Source organism: Humulus lupulus, chromosome 4 (genome assembly GCF_963169125.1).
Source record: "Humulus lupulus chromosome 4, drHumLupu1.1, whole genome shotgun sequence".
NCBI lineage: Eukaryota > Viridiplantae > Streptophyta > Magnoliopsida > Rosales > Cannabaceae > Humulus > Humulus lupulus.
In genome coordinates this window covers 8,626,462-8,646,370 of record NC_084796.1, presented here as the reverse complement: position 1 = coordinate 8,646,370, position 19,909 = coordinate 8,626,462, and the positions used below count along the sequence as shown (strand labels likewise).

Here is a 19,909-nt window from a genome sequence, read left to right as displayed (position 1 = left end):
CACATCTTCGTACAAATTCCATCGAATCCTCGTTCATAGTTGGCCAGAAGTATCCCTGCCTTAGAATCTTTTTTGCCAAACTCTGCCCCCCAGCGTGATCCCCGCAGAAGCCTTCATGTACCTTTCTCATTAGCTCCTTAGCTTTTTCTGGTGTAATACACCTGAGTAGTGGCATGGAATATCCTCTTCTGTACATGACACCATCGACCAGTATGTACCTAGCGGCCTGCCTTTGTAGAGTTCTGACCTTGTTTCTATCTGTTGGTAACACACCTTTTGTCAGATACTCCAAGTAAGGCGCCATCCATGTATCCTCCATTCGAATTTCCATACTGGTCTCTATTACCCGTATGCTTGGCTCACTCAATCTTTCTACTGGTACAATGTTCAAAGTGTCAGCATCTTTCGCGCTCGCGAGTTTGGCTAAGGCGTCTGCATTTGAATTCTGATCCCTCGGTATTTGTTGGAGGGTATACTTTGTAAGCTGGGCTAGCAGGTCTTTGGTTTTATTCAAGTAGGCTACCATTTTTAAGCCCCGCGCTTGATATTCCCCTAGAACTTGATTCACCACCAGCTATGAATCGCTGTAAATATCAAGCGTCTTTATGCCCATGTCTTTGGCCATTCTCAGTCCAGCGAGGAGGGCTTCATATTCGGCTTCATTATTTGACGCGGTGAAGTCGAACCTAATAGCGCAGTGAAATCGATGCCCTTCCGGCGTTATCAATATCACTCCCGCTCATGCGTGGGATTCGTTGGACGACCCATCCGTGAATAACTTCCACGAAGGAGCTTTCTCTTGAGGCTCAGGCGCACTAGGCTGTTCGTACTACTCGCTGTCTGGGAGTTCGGTGAACTCTGCAATAAGATCAGCCAAGACTTGTCCTTTTACTGCTGCTCGCGGTGAATATGTGATATCGAACTGCCCTAGTTCGATTGCCCATTTTAATAATCGCCCAGTCGCCTCTGGTTTTTGGAGGACTTGCCGAAGGGGCTGGTCGGTTAGCACTGTGATGGGATGGGCTTGGAAGTAAGGGCGTAGCTTCCTTGAGGCCAGGATTAAGCAATATGCTAACCTTTCAATGGGCGGATATCTTAGTTCTGCCTCGATCAGCCTCTTGCTAACATAGTATACCGCTTTTTGTACGCCTTCTTCCTCTCGTACTAGTACCGCACTAGCAGCAACTTCTGTGATCGCCAGGTAAATGAACAAAGTCTCTCCTTCGATCGGTTTTGATAAAACAGGAGGCTGTGCCATATGCGCTCTCAAGGCTTGAAAAGCTTGCTCACAGTCTCCTGTCCATTCAAATTTCTTATTGCCCCTAAGTAGATTAAAAAAGGGGACACACTTGTCCGTTGACTTTGAAATAAATCTACTCAGGGCTGCGATTCTCCCGGTTAGACTTTGTACATCTTTAATTTTCTCTGGTGATTTCATGTCGATCAGGGCTTTTATCTTGTCGGGGTTGGCCTCGATTCCTCTTGAATTTACAATGAACCCCAAAAACTTCCCTGATCCAACTCCGAAGGAACATTTGAGAGGATTTAATTTCATCTGGTACTTGTTTAGTACATCAAAACATTCTTGCAAATCCTTCACATGTCCTTCTGCCTTTTTAGACTTTACCAGCATGTCGTCCACATATACCTCCATGTTCATTCCGATCAGCTCTTTAAACATGTGATTGACTAACCGTTGGTAAGTCGCACCTGCGTTTTTCAGTCCAAAGGGCATTACTTTATAACAATATAAGCCCGTATCAGTCTGAAAGCTGGTGTGATCCTCGTCAGGGGGATGCATGCTAATTTGATTGTAGCCCGAATATGCATCCATGAACGAGAGGATTTCGTGTCCTGCCATAGCATCGACCAACTGGTCGATTCTTGGGAGTGGGAAGCAATCCTTTGGGCAGGATTTATTGAGATCTATGAAATCCACACAGGTTCGCCATTTGCCGTTAGGCTTGGGAACCAGCACTAGATTGGAGACCCACGATGGATAAAATGCCACCCTTATGAACCCATTCTCCTTTAATCTTTCAACTTCTTCTTTTAGGGCTCTCGATCGGTCCTTATCGAGCAGCCTTCTTTTTTGTTGCACGGGTGGAAAGGTCTTGTCTATGTTCAGGACATGGCTGATAACTGTAGGGTCTTTCCCAGCCATGTCTTTGTGCGACCAGGCAAAGACTTCCTGGTTCCTTCGCAAAAATTCCACCAGTGTATGCTTCGTGGTTGGTTCTAGATTTTTCCCGACCTTTACGACTCTGGTCGGGTCTTTTTCGTCGAGTTGGACCTCTTCCAGGTCCTCGACGGGTCCAACGTTCTCTTCAAAATCCCCAAAGCGAGGATCTAGATCTCTATCCTCACTTTGGGAAACACCCTATTTGGTGATCTCATCACCGGATTGGGCTTGTGTATCAACTGCCATTTGCAACCTATCTGAGGTAGTGCTCTTCAATGTTCCCTTTTTTGCCTTCGTGATTGAGGCGTTGTAGCACTCTCTGGCTTCCCTCTGGTTCCCCAACACGTGTCCTACCCCTGCGTCTGTCGGGAACTTCATGGCTAAGTGCCACATAGAGATGACAGCCTGTAGATCAACCAGTATAGGCCTCCCAATGACAGAATTGTATGCCGAAGGACAATCGACTACTACAAAGGTAGCGAGTAATGTCCTAGTAGCAGGTGTTGTACCTGTCGTCACTGGTAGTCTGATCAATCCGGCAGGAGCGAGTCCTTCACCAGAGAAGCCGTATATCGTTTGGTTGCAAGGCTCCAGGTCCTTAACGGACAATTTCATGCGTTCCAGCGAAGATTTATACAGGATATTCACTGAACTCCCTGTATCGACCAGCACCCTCTTCACCATCATATTGGCCATTTGGATGTCCACGACCAGCGGATCGGAATGTGGGAAGCAGACATGTTGGGCATCGCAATCAGAGAAGGTTATTTCCCCCTCTTCTGACCGAGCCATTTTTGGTGCACGGTCCTCCACAGTCATCATCTCGATGTCCTAGTCGTGGCGCAGGGTCCGAGCGTATCGTTCCCTGGCCTTACCTCTATTTCCCGCGAGGTGCGGGCCTCCACAAATGGTTAGCAGTGTGCCAGTCATGGGGGCAGGCTGTAAAGGTGGCGAGCATTGGCGCGTGGGCGCCTGCTCGTTGCTACCCGGAGCTTCTCGTTGGGAATTTCCCGAGGCCCGTACGTATCTTCTCAAGTGTCCTTGTCTAATAAGGAACTCGATTTCGTCTTTCAGCTGGTTGCATTCGTTGGTGTCATGTCTGTAGTCGTTATGATAACAACAGAACTTGGTAGTGTCTCTTTTCGAAATATCCTTTCGAATGGGGGCAGGCTTCTTGTAAGGCACACCGGAACTCGTGGCCTGATAAACCTCTCCCCAAGACTCAACAAGGACAGTGTAGTTAGTGAACCGAGGTTCATAATGGTTACCCTTGGCTCGTTTATTGTCGGAGGTGGAAGGCTCATTGTGTGGCCGTTTTCCACTATTCTTGCCATTGCCGTTACCGTTCCCATTGCCTTTGCCGTTGTCGTTGGGTTTAGACCCATTGACGGCTTTGGCGGGCTCGGCAGCCTTCTTATCCTTGCCTGAAGGCTTTCCATCATCGGCAATGGCATCTTCGATCTTGATGTATCGATTAGCTCGGTCCAAGAATTCCTGGGTAGTTCTAACCCCATCTTTGCGAAGGCTCTTCCAGAGGGGGGAGCGACGCCTAACCCCTGCGGTTATGGCCATCATTTTGCCCTCGTCCCCCACTGTTTTTGCTCCAGCTGCTGCTCGCATAAAGCGCTGGATGTAGTCCTTCAGCGATTCTCCATCCTGCTGGCGGATCTCAACCAGCTGGTTTGCCTCGGTCGGATGCACGCGACCGGCGTAGAATTGTCCGTAGAACTCCTTTACGAACATCTCCCAGGAAACTATGCTTGTAGGAGGGAACTTAAAAAACCACTCCTGCGCGGCCTCAGAAAGTGTTGCAGGGAAGATCCTGCACCGAGCGTCTTCGGACACTTTCTGAATGTCCATTTGTATCTCAAACTTATTGACATGAGATACTGGGTCTCCATACCCGTCAAAGTTCGGAAGCGTAGGCATTTTAAACTTGCTAGGAGTCTCCGCCATAGTTATCCTCTGGATGAAAGGAGTGCCTTTCCTCCTATCGTGGTCGATATAAGACGTTCTTCCCCCGACCAACTGTTGTACTGCCTGGTTGAGGGCATCTATCTGGGCCTGTACAGCAACATGAATTGCTGTGGCCTCTGTTGCTGGGGGGATGTTCTCGCCATGCCGCTCGCGCCGATCGTTGAGCACATCTCTCAAGTCCTCGTCTCTTCTCCGCTGCTCGCTAGCTTCGAGCCGGTTGAAGACGTTATTCTGTCTGGATTGCCCCCCAGCGTCCCGTCTGCCGGGTTGGTCATCCTGAGGTGGCTGATTCCTGTTTCCACCTCTTTCGTCATTTCTCCGACCGACATTTCCTCTGTCGGAGTCGGCTTCATTATACCCATGGCCATCTCTGAATCTTGATTAGCTATGGTGGGATCGACTGTTCCCTCGATTTCCATCCCGGGCTGAAGCGTCCCGAACGTTAGAGGGTGGCATGCGCTGGTCGTTGTGTCCCCGTGCATTATCATGCCGTGGGGGACCCCGGACCGCAGAGCCTAACTCTGAGTTCCTCCTGTTACCAGGAGGATTTTGACCTCTGTTCGGTAGGTTCAGCTCGTCGCCCCTATGGCGTCTAGGACTACGAGGCTGATGCTTGGTCCTATTCTGCCTCTGATGCGGGGGATTGCCGCGACCAGCTTGGGATGGAGGCTGTGCCTCAGGGTCCTGTGGGACATCGTCATGAGGCACCTGAGGCTGCTCGGGCCTTGTCGGCTCGAAGGTTGGATAGGTGGGCTAGGATTGGGACCCCTGTGGGGTGGCCCATTCGCAGGTTGATCAGGCTGCGAGACAGGTGCGGCCTGATTCCTAGCCAATTGCAAGGCTGCCTCTAAGGCTGCCATGGCCTCGCTCTGGCGGCGGTCCATCTCCGCCTGCCTCTCACTTAGCTCTGCGCGCTGTCGTTCAATCTCTTGCTGCTGCCTTGCCATGACTTCGGCAGCACTTTCTTGACTGGCCCTCAGATTGGCCAGTTCTTCATGCAACGCCCCCAGAGTACTTTTCAGCGTCGTGTCATCCATCTCTTCCTCCTCAAAGTCCAAATGCGGCTCATCCTCAGCCACGCTTGCAGGAGGAGGAGGAGGAGGCAGGTTTGACGGTGCAGCGGCGGCCGCCTGTCCAGTTTTCTTCGCAGTTTTCGCCATTGTTTTTCTCGACAGGGATAGATCAAGCTCTCAATGAAAGCACCAGAATGTTGACCCTGATTTTGGGCAACTGACACGGAGTCAAAACACTTGACGTGGATGAATGCGTTGGAAAGAACGTAATAGCGAAAATAATAAGAACACGATGTTTTATAGTGGTTCGGCCCCAGGATCTGGTAATAACCTACGTCCACTTAGATTGTTATTGATGTAAAACTCAAAGGAGTGATCAAAGAACTAGGGTTCAATGAGTTTCACTAGCCTCTGAAGAACAAATACAATATGATTTCTATGATATTTCTAATCACAAGCGATTTAGAAGTCTGAAAAGAGAAAATAAGAGTCCCCCTTTCCCTGAGTCCTCTTCTTCTATTTATAAGCTCAGGGAAGATTTTTCTTGATTTGTTACAGATATTATTTTCTAAATAATTGGATATTCAGGAAATCATGGGAGATAATTTCGGATTCCGTCATAACTACCTAAGATTTCCTCCGCGTGTCGCGTGCCTACGACCAGACTGGTCGTATGGAGAGATCGATTACGTAACGCCGAACACCTTCCTGGTCGATGGTCGAACACAGGTTTTGCCAGGTGTCAGCCACGTGCAATTAATTCCTGCCATGTCATTCACTTCTGATTTTTGGGATAACACATTATATTTCGTGGGAGGAATATTATAAGAATTTTATCTAGTTTAAATTTGTATATGTGAACATTTAATATAAACTTTTTACTTTTACTTAACTAGTACAACTAAAAAAGGTGGGAATGTTATGTTTTATAACATGAAATATATAAGAAATGTTTCCTTAATACAATGTGGGATTAATTAAACATCCATTATGTTTTAGTTGCATCTATTATTATTTTTTATTATTTCTGAAAGCTTTATATACTACTGTTTGATAATGTTTTGAATTTTATGTAACAAGTTTTCAAATCTAATTTTGTATGAACTACAATGGACCTCGAGTATGGAACGGGTGAGGTAAAAAACAATGAAAATAAAACACTTCAAAAATATATATAATACATACATATATTGGTTCTCATTTTCAACCCAAAACACTACCTCGAGCTAGAAGTATTTTGTCAAATAATAGTCTATATCTCTTGAAATTAAATGGTAAAAATTAGATCCAGTAGTCATTAAGTCATTTATTTTTTATCTACAATTTTTAAATTTTAGTATAATATCCACTATTTCAATCAATATACCTATTATACTTTTATAATCTGTGAATACTGTTTTTAGAAGAGAACCATGTGGTCAATGGTATTTTTAAAATTATCTGTGATAAAAATGGGTAGAACTAAACTAAAAATATTTATGAAGTAATTTTAGTTAAGAACTCATTAAACTGACTAATTTTCAACTTATCCCAAATTAATGTTGTAATTGAAGCCAATATGACAATTCTCTAATTTTTTAAAATTAAAAAAAAAGTGCCAAAATGAATGTCCTCTAGCATTATTTTTTTTGCTTTATAGAACATAGAAAACTATAGATCTACAAGTGTTGCTATGTATACAAGTAAAGTAACTATGCTTATTAGTATCATAATCTTGGAAGGCTCTTTCTGAAATGTACTGCTGATTGGGGCTCCTACTTTGACTAATTCTGTTTCACTACTAGTATTAGTTGAAACATCAACCGGCATTGAACCTGAAGATTCGAAAATTCATTAGAATAAAAATAATAAGTAAATTAAACACAAGATTTTAAAGAAGATATAACTAAACTTACAATCATAATCAGTCCATCCAATTCTTTGATTAGCCAAATCATAGACCACAATTTTGTCTTTAAGAACAAGGTCTGCCAAAAATAAAAGATATTTAGCTGTTAAGAACATTTTTATTGGATGGAACAAAAGTTTATAAAAGAAAAAAATTTCAAAGTTTTTGCAAATCACCTCCTAGTACTGTTGTATCTTCATTCTGATTCTTCAAAAATCCAATGCACCATAATTTAGTACCATCCTATTATACAAAATTTGAAATAAATATCGAAATGCACTATTACAAACATGCATCGAACACAAGACGTTGGTTCTCATAACATTCAAAGAGTGTTAGACAACCGATTTTTCATATTTTCTTACATGATGTCTTTATAAGAGACGTCAATTGGTTGACATCCGATGTTTGGTGTTAGTACTTTGATTAAAAACCGACATCCCATGTAAATTTTGTAGTAGTGATGATGTCATAAACATTTCGATCAATCTAAGCAAGTTAGAGAAAGAACTCACAGTGGAATTTTGCTCTAATAGATAGTCCTTAGGTTTTAGAACCATAGATGCACCACCAGAAAAGTTGAAACTCACTTGTGGAAATGTACTATTTATGATGCTGCAATTTTAGAAGCATTCAAGAGGTACAATATTATCTTTAAGAGAAAATTAATTATGATAATTATAACTATTACTAATAGTTTATTAATGATCTAAGATAGTGAGGGTAAAAATAACCTGGAATCAACAGAATAACATTGAAATCCCTGCAAAGGAACTAATCTTGCATTTTTTGAAGCAGCTTCATCAACCTGCATAACAAGAAAAATTACAAGATTTAATTTTTAACACTTTTTATTAAAATAAAAAAAAAATTCTCAATTCCATTATTTCATTTCTTCCAAAGTTAACCAAAAAGAAAAAAAAATCTTACAGCTTTGACAAAAGAGTCATAAACATTTTTTGGAAGATAAGCCAGAGTTGTTCCAGAATCAACTATGGTTCCATTACTGGTTGATAATGTAAACTCTCTTGAATCAATGGGCAATACTACTTGGCCATTAACATATATGTTGAGCAGATTTATGTTATAATGAAGCCTGAAAATGTAGGCATTATTATTGAAAAAGGTAATTAGTAAATTAGACTTAATTTGATAATTGTATTAAGAAAAAAATTAGTTGGGTAATTTTGAAACAAAGAAAACTTACTGAGATGGGACAAGTGGAGTATAAACCATGTTTGGCTCTACAATATCACCAAAAACTAATATACCACCACCATTATCATCTCCTTTTAAACAGTGAGAAAAAACCTTTGGTGCTACTCCTTGTGAGGATAGTTGGGAAATCACTGACATTTTATGCTGACCCAACCCAAAAATCCCATCTGTTGCACTGTCCGCTCTGCTCAATTCTCCAGTTGCTATGTTGCTACACCTGATTATTTATATATATATATATGAGAAGATTTCTCAATGGTTACTACTTATAGATGTGTACTAACAACTATGATAATGTAACAACATAGTGACTTGGTATAACAAGTCACCAAATTGTAATTCATTTTGAATTTAGTTTTTTTTGCCATAAATAATGTTGTTTCCAACACATTAGCTATATTTAGAAATTGACATGCATTTGAAAAATGAAAAGTTTACAATATTATATTTTCATAATAAATACACGTTTTTCATCAGATAACTCTTCCAAAAATTTAAAAAAAATCAAAATTATTTTTTGAAATATTATTTAACAACTATAAATATGGATCATTGATCTTAATCCAATAGTTAATATTAAAGTAATTATCCATGGGTAGTAACCATGGACACATATATGTTTATATACAACGTGTAACAAAAATATAATCTTCAATATATATTTATATCTATAACATATATAAAAGAGTCAAGTTATTTTATTTTCTTTAGTTACTTGATAAAGTTATTTTGTGTGGCTAATATTAATATAATTATAATTAAATATAATATGTATGCAAATATGTATATATAATTAATTAGCTATATTTAAAAAAAATATATTAATTAATAAATGTATAAATAATACTATTTATTATATTTAAATATGTAATTCTTTTATAAATGTCATATATTATCTATTATAATTAAATTATAACTTAATTCATTAATCAAAGATTTAGTATTGCGAAAAAAAATAATTTTATTTTCAGTTAAACTTAAAAAGTAATCTATTTTATTTTCTATTCTTTTTATTTATCTATAACATATATAAAAGAGTGAAGTGAACAATTTTTTTTTTATTATATGAACTAAACAAACTAGAACTTTGTATGAATGTATATACTAGATACAAGCAACATGCAATATGCATGTTTGCTTAGTTTTATTTATAGAATTTATTAATTATTTTTATTAAATTTATATTAATGTCATATAAATTTTAAATAAATATCCTATTTTAATTAAATAATTTATTTATTTTTGTTTAAGTTTATATTTGTTCTAATTTTTTAATTTGAGAGTAATAAAAAGATATTATATATTATATGTTTAATGTAATATTAAATATTATATGTATATTTTAAATTTAACTTTCTTACTAGTTTTTTAAAAAGTAATTTGTAGTAGATTATATTATATGTTTAATATGATATTATTTTAATAAATGAGTTTAAATTTAATTAAATTTTATTTAAGTTATAAAACATATGATTTTATTATTTTTTAATAATTATCATTATAAAATATCTAGAAAAATATCATATTTTAATTTGTTTAATTATTTATTATTTTTAAATAATTATCATTGTAAAATATCTCAAAAATATCATATTTTAATTAATTAATTTAATTATTATTTTTAAATAATTATCATTGTAAAATATCTCAAAAATATACTATTTTAATTTTATTTAAGTTTAAGTATTTACAACCTACAGTTAAATATAATAATATTTTATTAAATATAAGAATATTCTGTTAAAGTTAACATTAAAAAACCGTTAAAACAAAAAATTTCAATTATCTACACACTTTTAAAATCATGACAAAAAAATGAGTCATACCACAATAAAACATTTTTATGAATTTTCTTTTTCTTACAAGCCACGAAAAATATATAGAAATAATTTGGTAAGTTTATTTTAAAAGTTTGTTTTAAAGTTCCTTCTCCTATCACTAGAGTTTAATTGGCTCCATTAAATAACATAAGTTAGGTACGAAATTTAATATCAACAGGTCTAGCAAAATATTATATATGTGATCAAACTCTCTAGTCTAGGGTTTAACTTATATAGACTTTAGCTGTAGAGATCAATATTAATGAGAGCTCTCACCCGAAGACAATGGAGGCAGAAGAGTTAGTTTTTCGAGAATCGATATCAAAACGACCACCAATTGTTTCAAACGACAACAAATCTGAAACATAAAATCCTGTGGTTGTGCTTCCATCTCCATACAAGAACGAGTAAATGCATCGATTAGTTTGGAAAGAACAAAGAGACTCTTCTAATCGAACTCCATCTTTGCATATTTGGTCTTTACATGAAATCAATGAAGATGTATTCGAGCTCACTGGATCATAAGAATTCAGCTCAATCGTCTGATTATCATCAAATCAAATAAAAATTAATTGTAATATATAATATAGTTAGAAAGGAAATAAAAAAAAAAGAGAGAGGTAGGTTATTAGGGCAGCATTTCGGTGCAGCCAGGGCACATTTCGACACTTAAATAGTTTTTTTTATGACAGTGTATATTGTTGTCATTTAAGACTTCCTGCAAATTCTTAAAAAATTCCGAATAGTTTACAATACTGAAAACAATGTTTAAACAGCTAAATTTTACACGTGCATACACAAAATAGACACTCGTACAACAACCTTGTTTTCGACACCGTAAATTATTCATAATTTTTTAAAAATTTGCATGATACCTTAAATTACAACAATGTATACTGTCATAAAAAAATTAGAAAAAAAAATATTTAAGTAGCGAAATAATGCCCTGGCTGTACCGAAGTGGTGCCCAAGTTATTAGGTTTAACTCAATATAGAAGTATGTATTATTTACCATAACTCTTTATTTTTCCTAATCACATATTTAGATATGATAGCCTAGGATTTATGTTAGAAATCTATTTTTTTTAATGAAAAAATGTAAATTTTTAGGAAATAAAATATGAACATGATGAATCATAATTGAATTTAAAATAAAAAAAATATATGTATTAATTTACATTGATAAACATAAAAAAATATACTTGTCTACTTCAAATAAATTTTTTAATTAATTTTAGTGGTTTTAACTATTTTTATGAATGATTAATTGCTTTAAAAAAATATATTCATGGGCTGATTTTGTTAATATTAAGTAAATAATTAAAAAAATTACAAATAATTTAGGGTTTTTTTTGTCAATATTAAATAAATGATTAAGAAATTATAAAAATTAATTAATTTTTAGAGGGCTTAAGCTCTCCGGTTCTAGGTGTAAAGTAAAAAATTACAGAAATCAATGACAATAAACAAACAAAAAATGTTTTTTTTATAACTAAATAATTATTTCATATATGAAATAATGAGATCGGTAGTACTCAAATTAACAAATTAAACAAATAAATAAAAAGATAATTTAAACTATATATATTAATTACTATAATTAAATTTAGAAATATGTATATATATTGAGCTTACTTGGAGGTCAGTAAATATTGGGCAACCAATACAGGGTCTACAATTAACCCACAAAACATCACTTCCAGTGTCAATTTGCACGTGGAATTTTTCTGGAGGAGAACCCAATTTTATTTCCGCATAATAAAGCCTAAAAATAATTATTAGTTTGATTATTAAAACTACAAACAAAAATCAATTTCATTAAAATAAAATAGTATATATATATATATATATAGTTTTATTATTTATACCCGACGAGACTTGGATTGAAGGTTCCTCCAACAGGGAAGCTAATCACGCTGTTATGCCTGAGCGCGTCACGAGCTCTGAGTTGACTCAGTTCAACTCGATGATTCGTCGGAAAAGCTCTCTTCAGTGTCATCCTACTTGAAGATGGAAAACCATGCATCAACGCCGCCGTGTGCAGCAGCGCCACGACGGCGACGACAAGTTGTACTTGAGAAGCTCTCATATTGCTGTGTTTGTGTGTGTCCTTCTCTCTCTTTAATTTTCTCTGATTTTAAGGAGTGAGAAAGAGATATATATTTATATATATATATATATATATATAGAGAAGGAGAGGTAGTTATAGGAATAGGATGAAGGTTCTGACTTTTAGAGAGAGAGAGAGAGGTAGTTACGTTGGGAAGGGAGGAAGTTCTTACTTCAACGACGCAAAAATATTAACAGAATTTTGAAACGGAAAACGACACCGCGTTTTATAAATATTTGCTGGATTATTGTCGTTTTAAAATATAATGTCGTTGCAGAGAATTATTGTCGTTTTTATATAGGAAAATATTATTTTTGTCCTTGTATTTTATTAAATGACAATGTGTTTTACAAAATAGATTAAAATAGTACCATAGACCTAATTTTTATTAAAATATTTTTAATTATAAGATCAATTCTTGGTTGTTGGAGATGCAATGAGTTCATAGAAGCGAAAAAAGTAGTCAAGGAGCTAAGAAGGAAATATTATATTTGAAAATATTTTGATCAAAATTAAGTCAATGGTACTATTTTGATCAACTTTGTAAAACATAAGGGTCAATTAAGTATTCAAGAAAAACACCTTAGCCAAATTAGTATTTTACCTTCTTATATAGATAATGACACTTTTATAAAATAAAAAATTTATGTCGTTTCTTTGCATTATTGTCGTTTATTGAAATAAATGAGTCTTCAACAACTTTTTTTTTTAAATTACTGTCCTTTTACGTGATGATAATGACTTAATTGGATTGGATATACATATGTGAATAAATAAATGAATTTATATATATATTTATATGATTTTATGCGGTTAAAATACTTAAATTTTGCATATTGTGACACTTAAAATTTAATTTTTTTTTGCGGCAAAAATATATTTCATTACACTTAATCGGTAGCCATAAGTGTTAGTACAGTACCTATGTAGCAACTTTTTATTAGTCCAAATCATTTTTTATTTATGAAATTCATTTAAATAATAAAATAAAAATGATTTAAAATATAATTAAAAATGAAAACTTATTTAAAATTAATATTAATGTAAAATAAATACTTAAAACAGTTTAAAGAATTTTAAAACTTAAACATTAATTGTGTTCTTGAATTTAGAATGCGTTTTTCCTTTAGTACAAACTAGAATTATCAAAACAAAAACGAAAAATTGTGTTCAACTTTTTTCTCTTTTTCTAAACACATACAAAATTTAAACTTTACCCAAACCCCATATGCTTGTTCACAAACTTCTAAACACAAATTTAACAATATTATTGTTCAATTTCCTTACCCAATATTAAAGGGTTCTAACTTTAATTGCCAAATACATAACCATAATGGAATATTACCGTACAAAATTACAAAAAAATAATAATAATCACATATGAGATTCAAACATCGCATTATATAGTTGCTCATCGATTTTTTGAAACAAAAATACAAAGAAAATCCATGTTCATATATAATCACAAAAAAAAAACTCAACAAATCGAACATGTTGAAGATTTGAAGCGCTTAAACTTTTGAAGATCTGGACATGTCCACCATCGTCAAAGATCTAAAGCTCTCGAGCTCACAAACCAGCACCCCGTCAGCCAACACATAGAATGGACCTCTGTCTTCCCCAAAGCCAACCAAGATCCAAGACCTTTATTCCGCAGATGCCATACTCCAATCATCGACCCCAGATCAGTTCCTCGACCCACCTATAGTATTGCTGCCAGGGAAGCCGACGTCGAGAAAAGAGAAGAAGAGAGAGAGAGGGGAGGAGAAAGTCCCTCCTGGCAGTCCATGAAAACCCAAAACTAGGTTGTCGACAAGTCGCTAGAAAAAGATTACCGTTTAATAAAATATCGACTCTCTCAAAATTTCAACATTTTCCCAATAAATCCATCAATAAAATTGATTTTTTCTGCTATGATTGTCATTCACACATACAAAAATATGTTAAATTACAAAATTTATATATTTTTTAATATTTTATTCAACTATTCTCTATAAGAAAACTTATAACTGAAAAAACAATAAAAAAACAAAGTATTTGAGAACAATATGTATAGGTATATCTCTTATTCCAATAAAAGAAAAGGAGTAGAGTACATACGCCAGAGAGTGAACTGAAGGAAAAATTAGAAGAGTTAATACTAATTATGGTTATTACAATAAAAGTATAAAGAGGTTAGATTTGAAAGCCACTCCACTGAAAAATACTTAATGTAAGCGTCATATTACAGTTAACCTAAGTAGTCAATACCAATAATATTTTTAAGAAAATAAATTTAAGTTTATATTTATAATTATATAATAATAACAATAGAAAATATACCAAAAATAATATAAGTTTATACAAAATCTTCTGCAAAAATATTTTATCTAATAATAATGTGGGATTAAAATGCGTTTTTAAAAAGATTTTATTATATTTTTTTGAATATTTTTGTATTATTGTTGAATGCATTGATAACTAATCTATTGATTATTATTTTTTAATTAGAAAAAAAATTGCTCAAGGAGAGTCAAATCAGTAGATGTACATCAACTCATCCATGGTAACTACACACACTTGTCTTTGAATTTTAATAACTTGTTCTCACTGTTTCAGAAATTAGAAAAGTCTTACTCACTAATTAAAGAGAAAAACTTTTCTTTTTTCTTGTTGTTGAATACAGTAGGATCATTGTCGTTTTTTTTCAAAAAAAAAACTGTCGTGTCAAAATTATTGTTGTTTTAAAAATAGTGTCGTTTCTCAGAAATGATATGTCGATTTGTTAGTTTATTGTCGTTTTTCAGACATAATGTCGTTCTTTAGGATTATTATCGTTTTTAGAAATATTGTCGTCTTCCAAAAAGATTTATGATTAATGTTTATTTTTTATTCATGTGAAAATATTAATTATAGAAAATTAGGAAGTTAGAAAAGAAATTGTTTATTAGCTTATCTGAAATAATTGAGGAAAGAGTGACTTCATTTATAAAGCTTAAAGACATAATGTTGGATATAAATATATAAAACACTCTTTAACATCACACAACCTTTAATTAATATGATTTTCATTGATACAAAAAAAATAGAATATAAAATTTTTTGTAATACTTGTTCTTTCAGGGGGAGTTGAATGTTATTTTTATTATATCCAAATTGATATTATTGTTGTTTTTTCGATCTTCTCAATGCACAATTAGATAATAGAACAACTTTCAAGGAGACCATCCATGATGCATTTGAGATGTATTTCACAGAAAGAATAAAAGCATGTAAAAAGATCAACAAACGCCTAGTGGGTAGTGATGCACATGGGGTGGGGAATTGGCGGGAAGTGCTCCTCCTGTCCCCGTACCCATTTATATTTCTAATCCTTGTCCCCGCCCCATCCCCGCTTATTCCCCATCGGGGACGGAGTGGGGAATCCACTATTGGGGCGAAGAATCCCCATAGGGAACCCATTTATTTAAAAAATAAATTTTAAATAAAAATCGTAAATTATATGTAAATTAAAATATTGCATAATACTTATTATTTAAAATATTAAACATTATTATAAATAAAATTTAAAATATTAAAAAAGTTACTACTATACTACAAAAACACATAAAGAAAGATATAAAATACATATAAAATATTATAAAAATATATAAAAATTTAAACGGGGTCCCGTCGCGGCGGGGAGTGCTATCCCCGTCCCTGCCCCATTTAACATTCGGGGATTGAAAATTATCCCCGTCTCCGCCCTGTTCCCCATTAATTTAGACGGGGATTCTCCGCCCCATTAGGGGCGGGTCCCTGTCCCCATGGGGAAAATGTGCATCCCTACCAGCGGGAGTAATATATTTCCAACCTATGGTATGTTTCTATTTGTATATGAGTTTATGTATATATAAAGATGTTTAAGATATTTAATACTTAGATTTGTACATGTATTACCAATCTTTATCTAATGTCGTAAACAATCAAACAATATCGACTACAAATATTAAGTTATGAAGATGATGAAGAATGTACTTATCAGTGCCCCTCATATCAAACTTTTCTTGTTGAAACATGTAACAATGAATATACAACTACATAATATTAATATAGTATAATTTTTCTATATGCTTTGAATTTATTACTACTAATATAATTCTAATTAAAGTTTTATTTTTTTTATTTTTTCAATTCACCTCTGACAAACCATATATACTACTCAAGAAATTGACGAAGTTCGAGAAGAATGAGCGATGTCATTTTTACAATTGGTTAAAGCAAAATGAAAGATGTTATAAGCTAGCATACAATACATGTTGAGAAATTTAAATTTCTTTTAATTTTTTTGGCGTCTTTTAGTATTTTCTTTTCAAATTTTAGAAATCTAATATATATATAGGCCCTGTTTGGCATGACTTTGGAAGAACTTTTGAAGTCTGAAAGTTACTTTTAAGTGTGTTTGGATGAAATATAGAAAGAACATTTTGAATTTAGAAGAGTTTTTTAGAGAAACAGTGACTCACCAGCTTCTTTAGGTTTAACTTCTAAAAAATATGATAAGCTATTTTCTTGTTTTAATGAATCTTTCATAATACTTATTTTACCCCTATTTTTATAAAAGAAAAAAATAAATTACATATTTATCCTAAATTGTGCATATAACAGTTATATAATATGATTTCTTTTTTCTTAAAATATATTCTATCTAATTTTTCTAAAAAAAACTATGTACGATTTCTTTTAGTTTTTATTTTCTTGTTATTGTTTTATATATATAGAATCTGTTTTTCTAACTACATTTAGATTTTTATATTTGAATATTCAATTTAAAAGTTTAGATTTTTTGTTAATTACGTTTAGATTTTTATAATTTTTTATTTATTAATTAATATTAATTCACATATGTATGCAATTATATTTTTTTCTTCAAAAGAACGATTATTTTTCAAATAAGTTTAGACATAACATATATTATTATTATTATTATTATTATAAACATATCACTACTACAAAAAATGTTATTTGCGTCAGTTTCTAACTGCCACAATTGAGTTTTTACGCCAGTTTTATATGTGACGCGGAATCCCATGACGCAAACAGGCTGGCATTTGCATCAGTGGGGAACTGTCACAAATCAAACATTTGTGGCAGTTCCCTACTGACGCAAACACGGGCACTGTCACAACTTGGCATTTGTGGCAGTGCCCCACTGACACAAATGATATATTAAAAAAAATGCTATGACCCCGACTAGTGTACCCATCCCCCAGCCACCCCATGCGACCCCAGCCCTCTTGTACCCAGTCCCCAGCCAGCCACCTCTCAACCCCCGCGACCCCAGCCACCCCCCACGACACCCACGGCCCCAGCCACATACATGACCCCTGCGAACCCAGTCAGAGAAAAATTCAAGAGGAGGGTTTTTGGGTTTTGGTTTTTCAAATAATATAATCTTCAAAATCAGAAATCTATACAATTTTTTTTTTTAAAAAAAAACTATGTATAAGATTCATAAACATATTATATTCATCAATTTAACCTTAAAATTAAAAAAAAATGAAAAAAAAAACTCACATATTCTTTTTGCAAATCTAAAGTTGTTAGATCAAGATTATCAAAACCAATGGCTGAAGGTATACTCTAACGATCTTCTTAATTTTGTGACAATCCTATTCAGTCTATTCTACATATTAGAATTGTTATGCATCTAGATAAATTATCTTTCAACTCTCACCATACTTGACAATTTCCACATCAACTTCAAAATCCCAACATAAAATAAGTCCCTTACTTTGTCCCTGACAATCGACATGATTTCCGTTAGGATAGCCTATCTTTTCGTGAATCTGATAAGCTCGATTTCCATGAAATAAGATCTCTAATAAGAACACCACATTAGGCCGTATACTCTGAATGAGGCCACACAAGTTATCGAATGCACCGAGGTTACCCAAGCCCCAAACATTATAAGATGAATATTTCCTGGCGAGCGGCGAGGTTGCTCCACAACCTTCGCCGATGGAGCAATGTTCAAGACATCACCCCAAGACTTTTTGCACCTTAACTTCCTTATTAACTCCACACTCTTCACCTCCACGTTCTTGGAATTTTCATCTTCGAGCTTTAAAGAGATTGCGCAACCTTATTTCGAGCATGGGACTTCCATTTGCGAACTCGAATCTTCCCCACTGAGGAGACTCCAAAAGAGAATTGAAGCCTAAAGTGGAAGAATAACTAATGAAAATGCAACTATAATATGTATGGGCACTTCATTAGTATAATACTCATAGAATGATGCAAAATACAAGCAAATAATCACTAAAGTTATGAGCAATAAAAAGAAATTTATGATTGGAGGATGAATTTATCTAGAAGGATAAGAGTTGAAGAAGTTATTGCTAGTAAATGGTTGAAGGAACAAGTATTTATAGGACAAAAACTAATCATTATGACTATTGGTAAATGATGATTTGACCGTTGGAAATAGTAATCTGACTCACCCAACCGAAAAGGAGTACATAGGCGAGAGAGTCAACTAAATGAAAAATTAACAGAGTTAATACTAATTATGGTTATTACAAGAAAAGTACAAAGAGATTAGATTTGAAAGCCACTCTACTGAAAAACACTTAATGTAAGTGTCATATTACAGTTAAGCTAAGTAGTCAATACCAATAATATTTTAAAAAAATAAATTTAAATTTATATTTATAATTATATAAAAATAACAATAGAAAATATACCAAAAATAATATAAGTTTATACAAAATCTTCTCCAAAAATATTTTATCTAATAACAATGTGGGATTAAAATGCGTTTTTAAAAAGATTTTATTATTATATATATATATATATTTTTTGAATATTTTTGTATTATTGTTGAATGCCTTTATAACTAATTCTAATCTATTGATTATTATTTTTTAATCAGAAATTTTTTTGCTCAAGGAGAGTCAAATCAGTAGATGTACATCCAACTCATCCATGGTAACTACACACACTTGTCTTTGAATTTTAATAACTTGTTCTCACTGTTTCAGAAATTAGAAAAGTCTTACTCACTCATCAGGTCATGTGTAATTAGACATTAAACATTCAAAGCCAAGCAAATTTTTCTACAGTTGTGCTAATTAAAGAGTAATTTTTTTCTCTTTAATTCTATATCGTGCTTCTAGGAAGTGTTGATCGATTGTGGGTCGCGTGATATTAAGGAAACCCGACCACGTGGGAGCTAATTCAGTGATTTCACTCATTATCATCAATGTTGTGGTGTTTGGTAGGAGATTTTAACGGTTGTTTTTTTTGGTAAAATTTTTGTTTTTGAATTTTTTAAATACAAAAATAGAAATATAATTTTATTTTTGTTTCTTTATTTTTACAAAATAAAAATATATTTGGTAATTATTTTTGTTTTTTGTTTGTAAAAAAAATAAATAATAAATACCTTTGATAATTTTTATTTTTTATTTAACAATATAATGTGTTGATTTGAAGAAGAGAAAAAAAAAAGAAAGGAAAAATCGAAAACGGCTCAAATTTTTTTTGAAAGTGAACAAATTCTATTTTCAAAATTTAATAAATTATAATTAAAATTTAAAAAAATAAAATATAAAAATAGAGTAACCAAACACATTTTATTTTATAATAATATTCCCCTTGATGAATCTTTTAAAAAATAAAAAAAATTAGAAAATATATAAAAAAAAATTATTTCTTCTAATTTAAATGCTATTGCACATC

At 33.6% G+C, this 19,909-nt stretch overlaps 1 protein-coding gene across 2 annotated transcripts; it reads right to left on the bottom strand.

The window, feature by feature from the left end:
• Positions 1-6,729: 6,729 nt before the first annotated feature.
• Positions 6,730-12,313, bottom strand: LOC133829881 (aspartic proteinase 36-like). Of its 2 annotated transcripts, none has more exons than XM_062259710.1 (10): positions 11,967-12,313; positions 11,734-11,863; positions 10,375-10,640; positions 8,268-8,495; positions 7,991-8,156; positions 7,795-7,868; positions 7,576-7,675; positions 7,237-7,267; positions 7,068-7,139; positions 6,730-6,986 (listed from the first exon to the last, which is right to left on the bottom strand). In XM_062259710.1, exons 1-10 carry the CDS (start codon positions 12,185-12,187, stop codon positions 6,823-6,825), a joined length of 1,452 nt encoding a protein of 483 aa, XP_062115694.1. In that variant the 5' UTR covers positions 12,188-12,313; the 3' UTR covers positions 6,730-6,822. The 2 variants fall into 2 exon arrangements, with proteins under 2 accessions (XP_062115694.1, XP_062115693.1); XM_062259709.1 differs by having other exon boundaries at positions 7,237-7,303; positions 11,967-12,310.
• Positions 12,314-19,909: the final 7,596 nt, after the last annotated feature.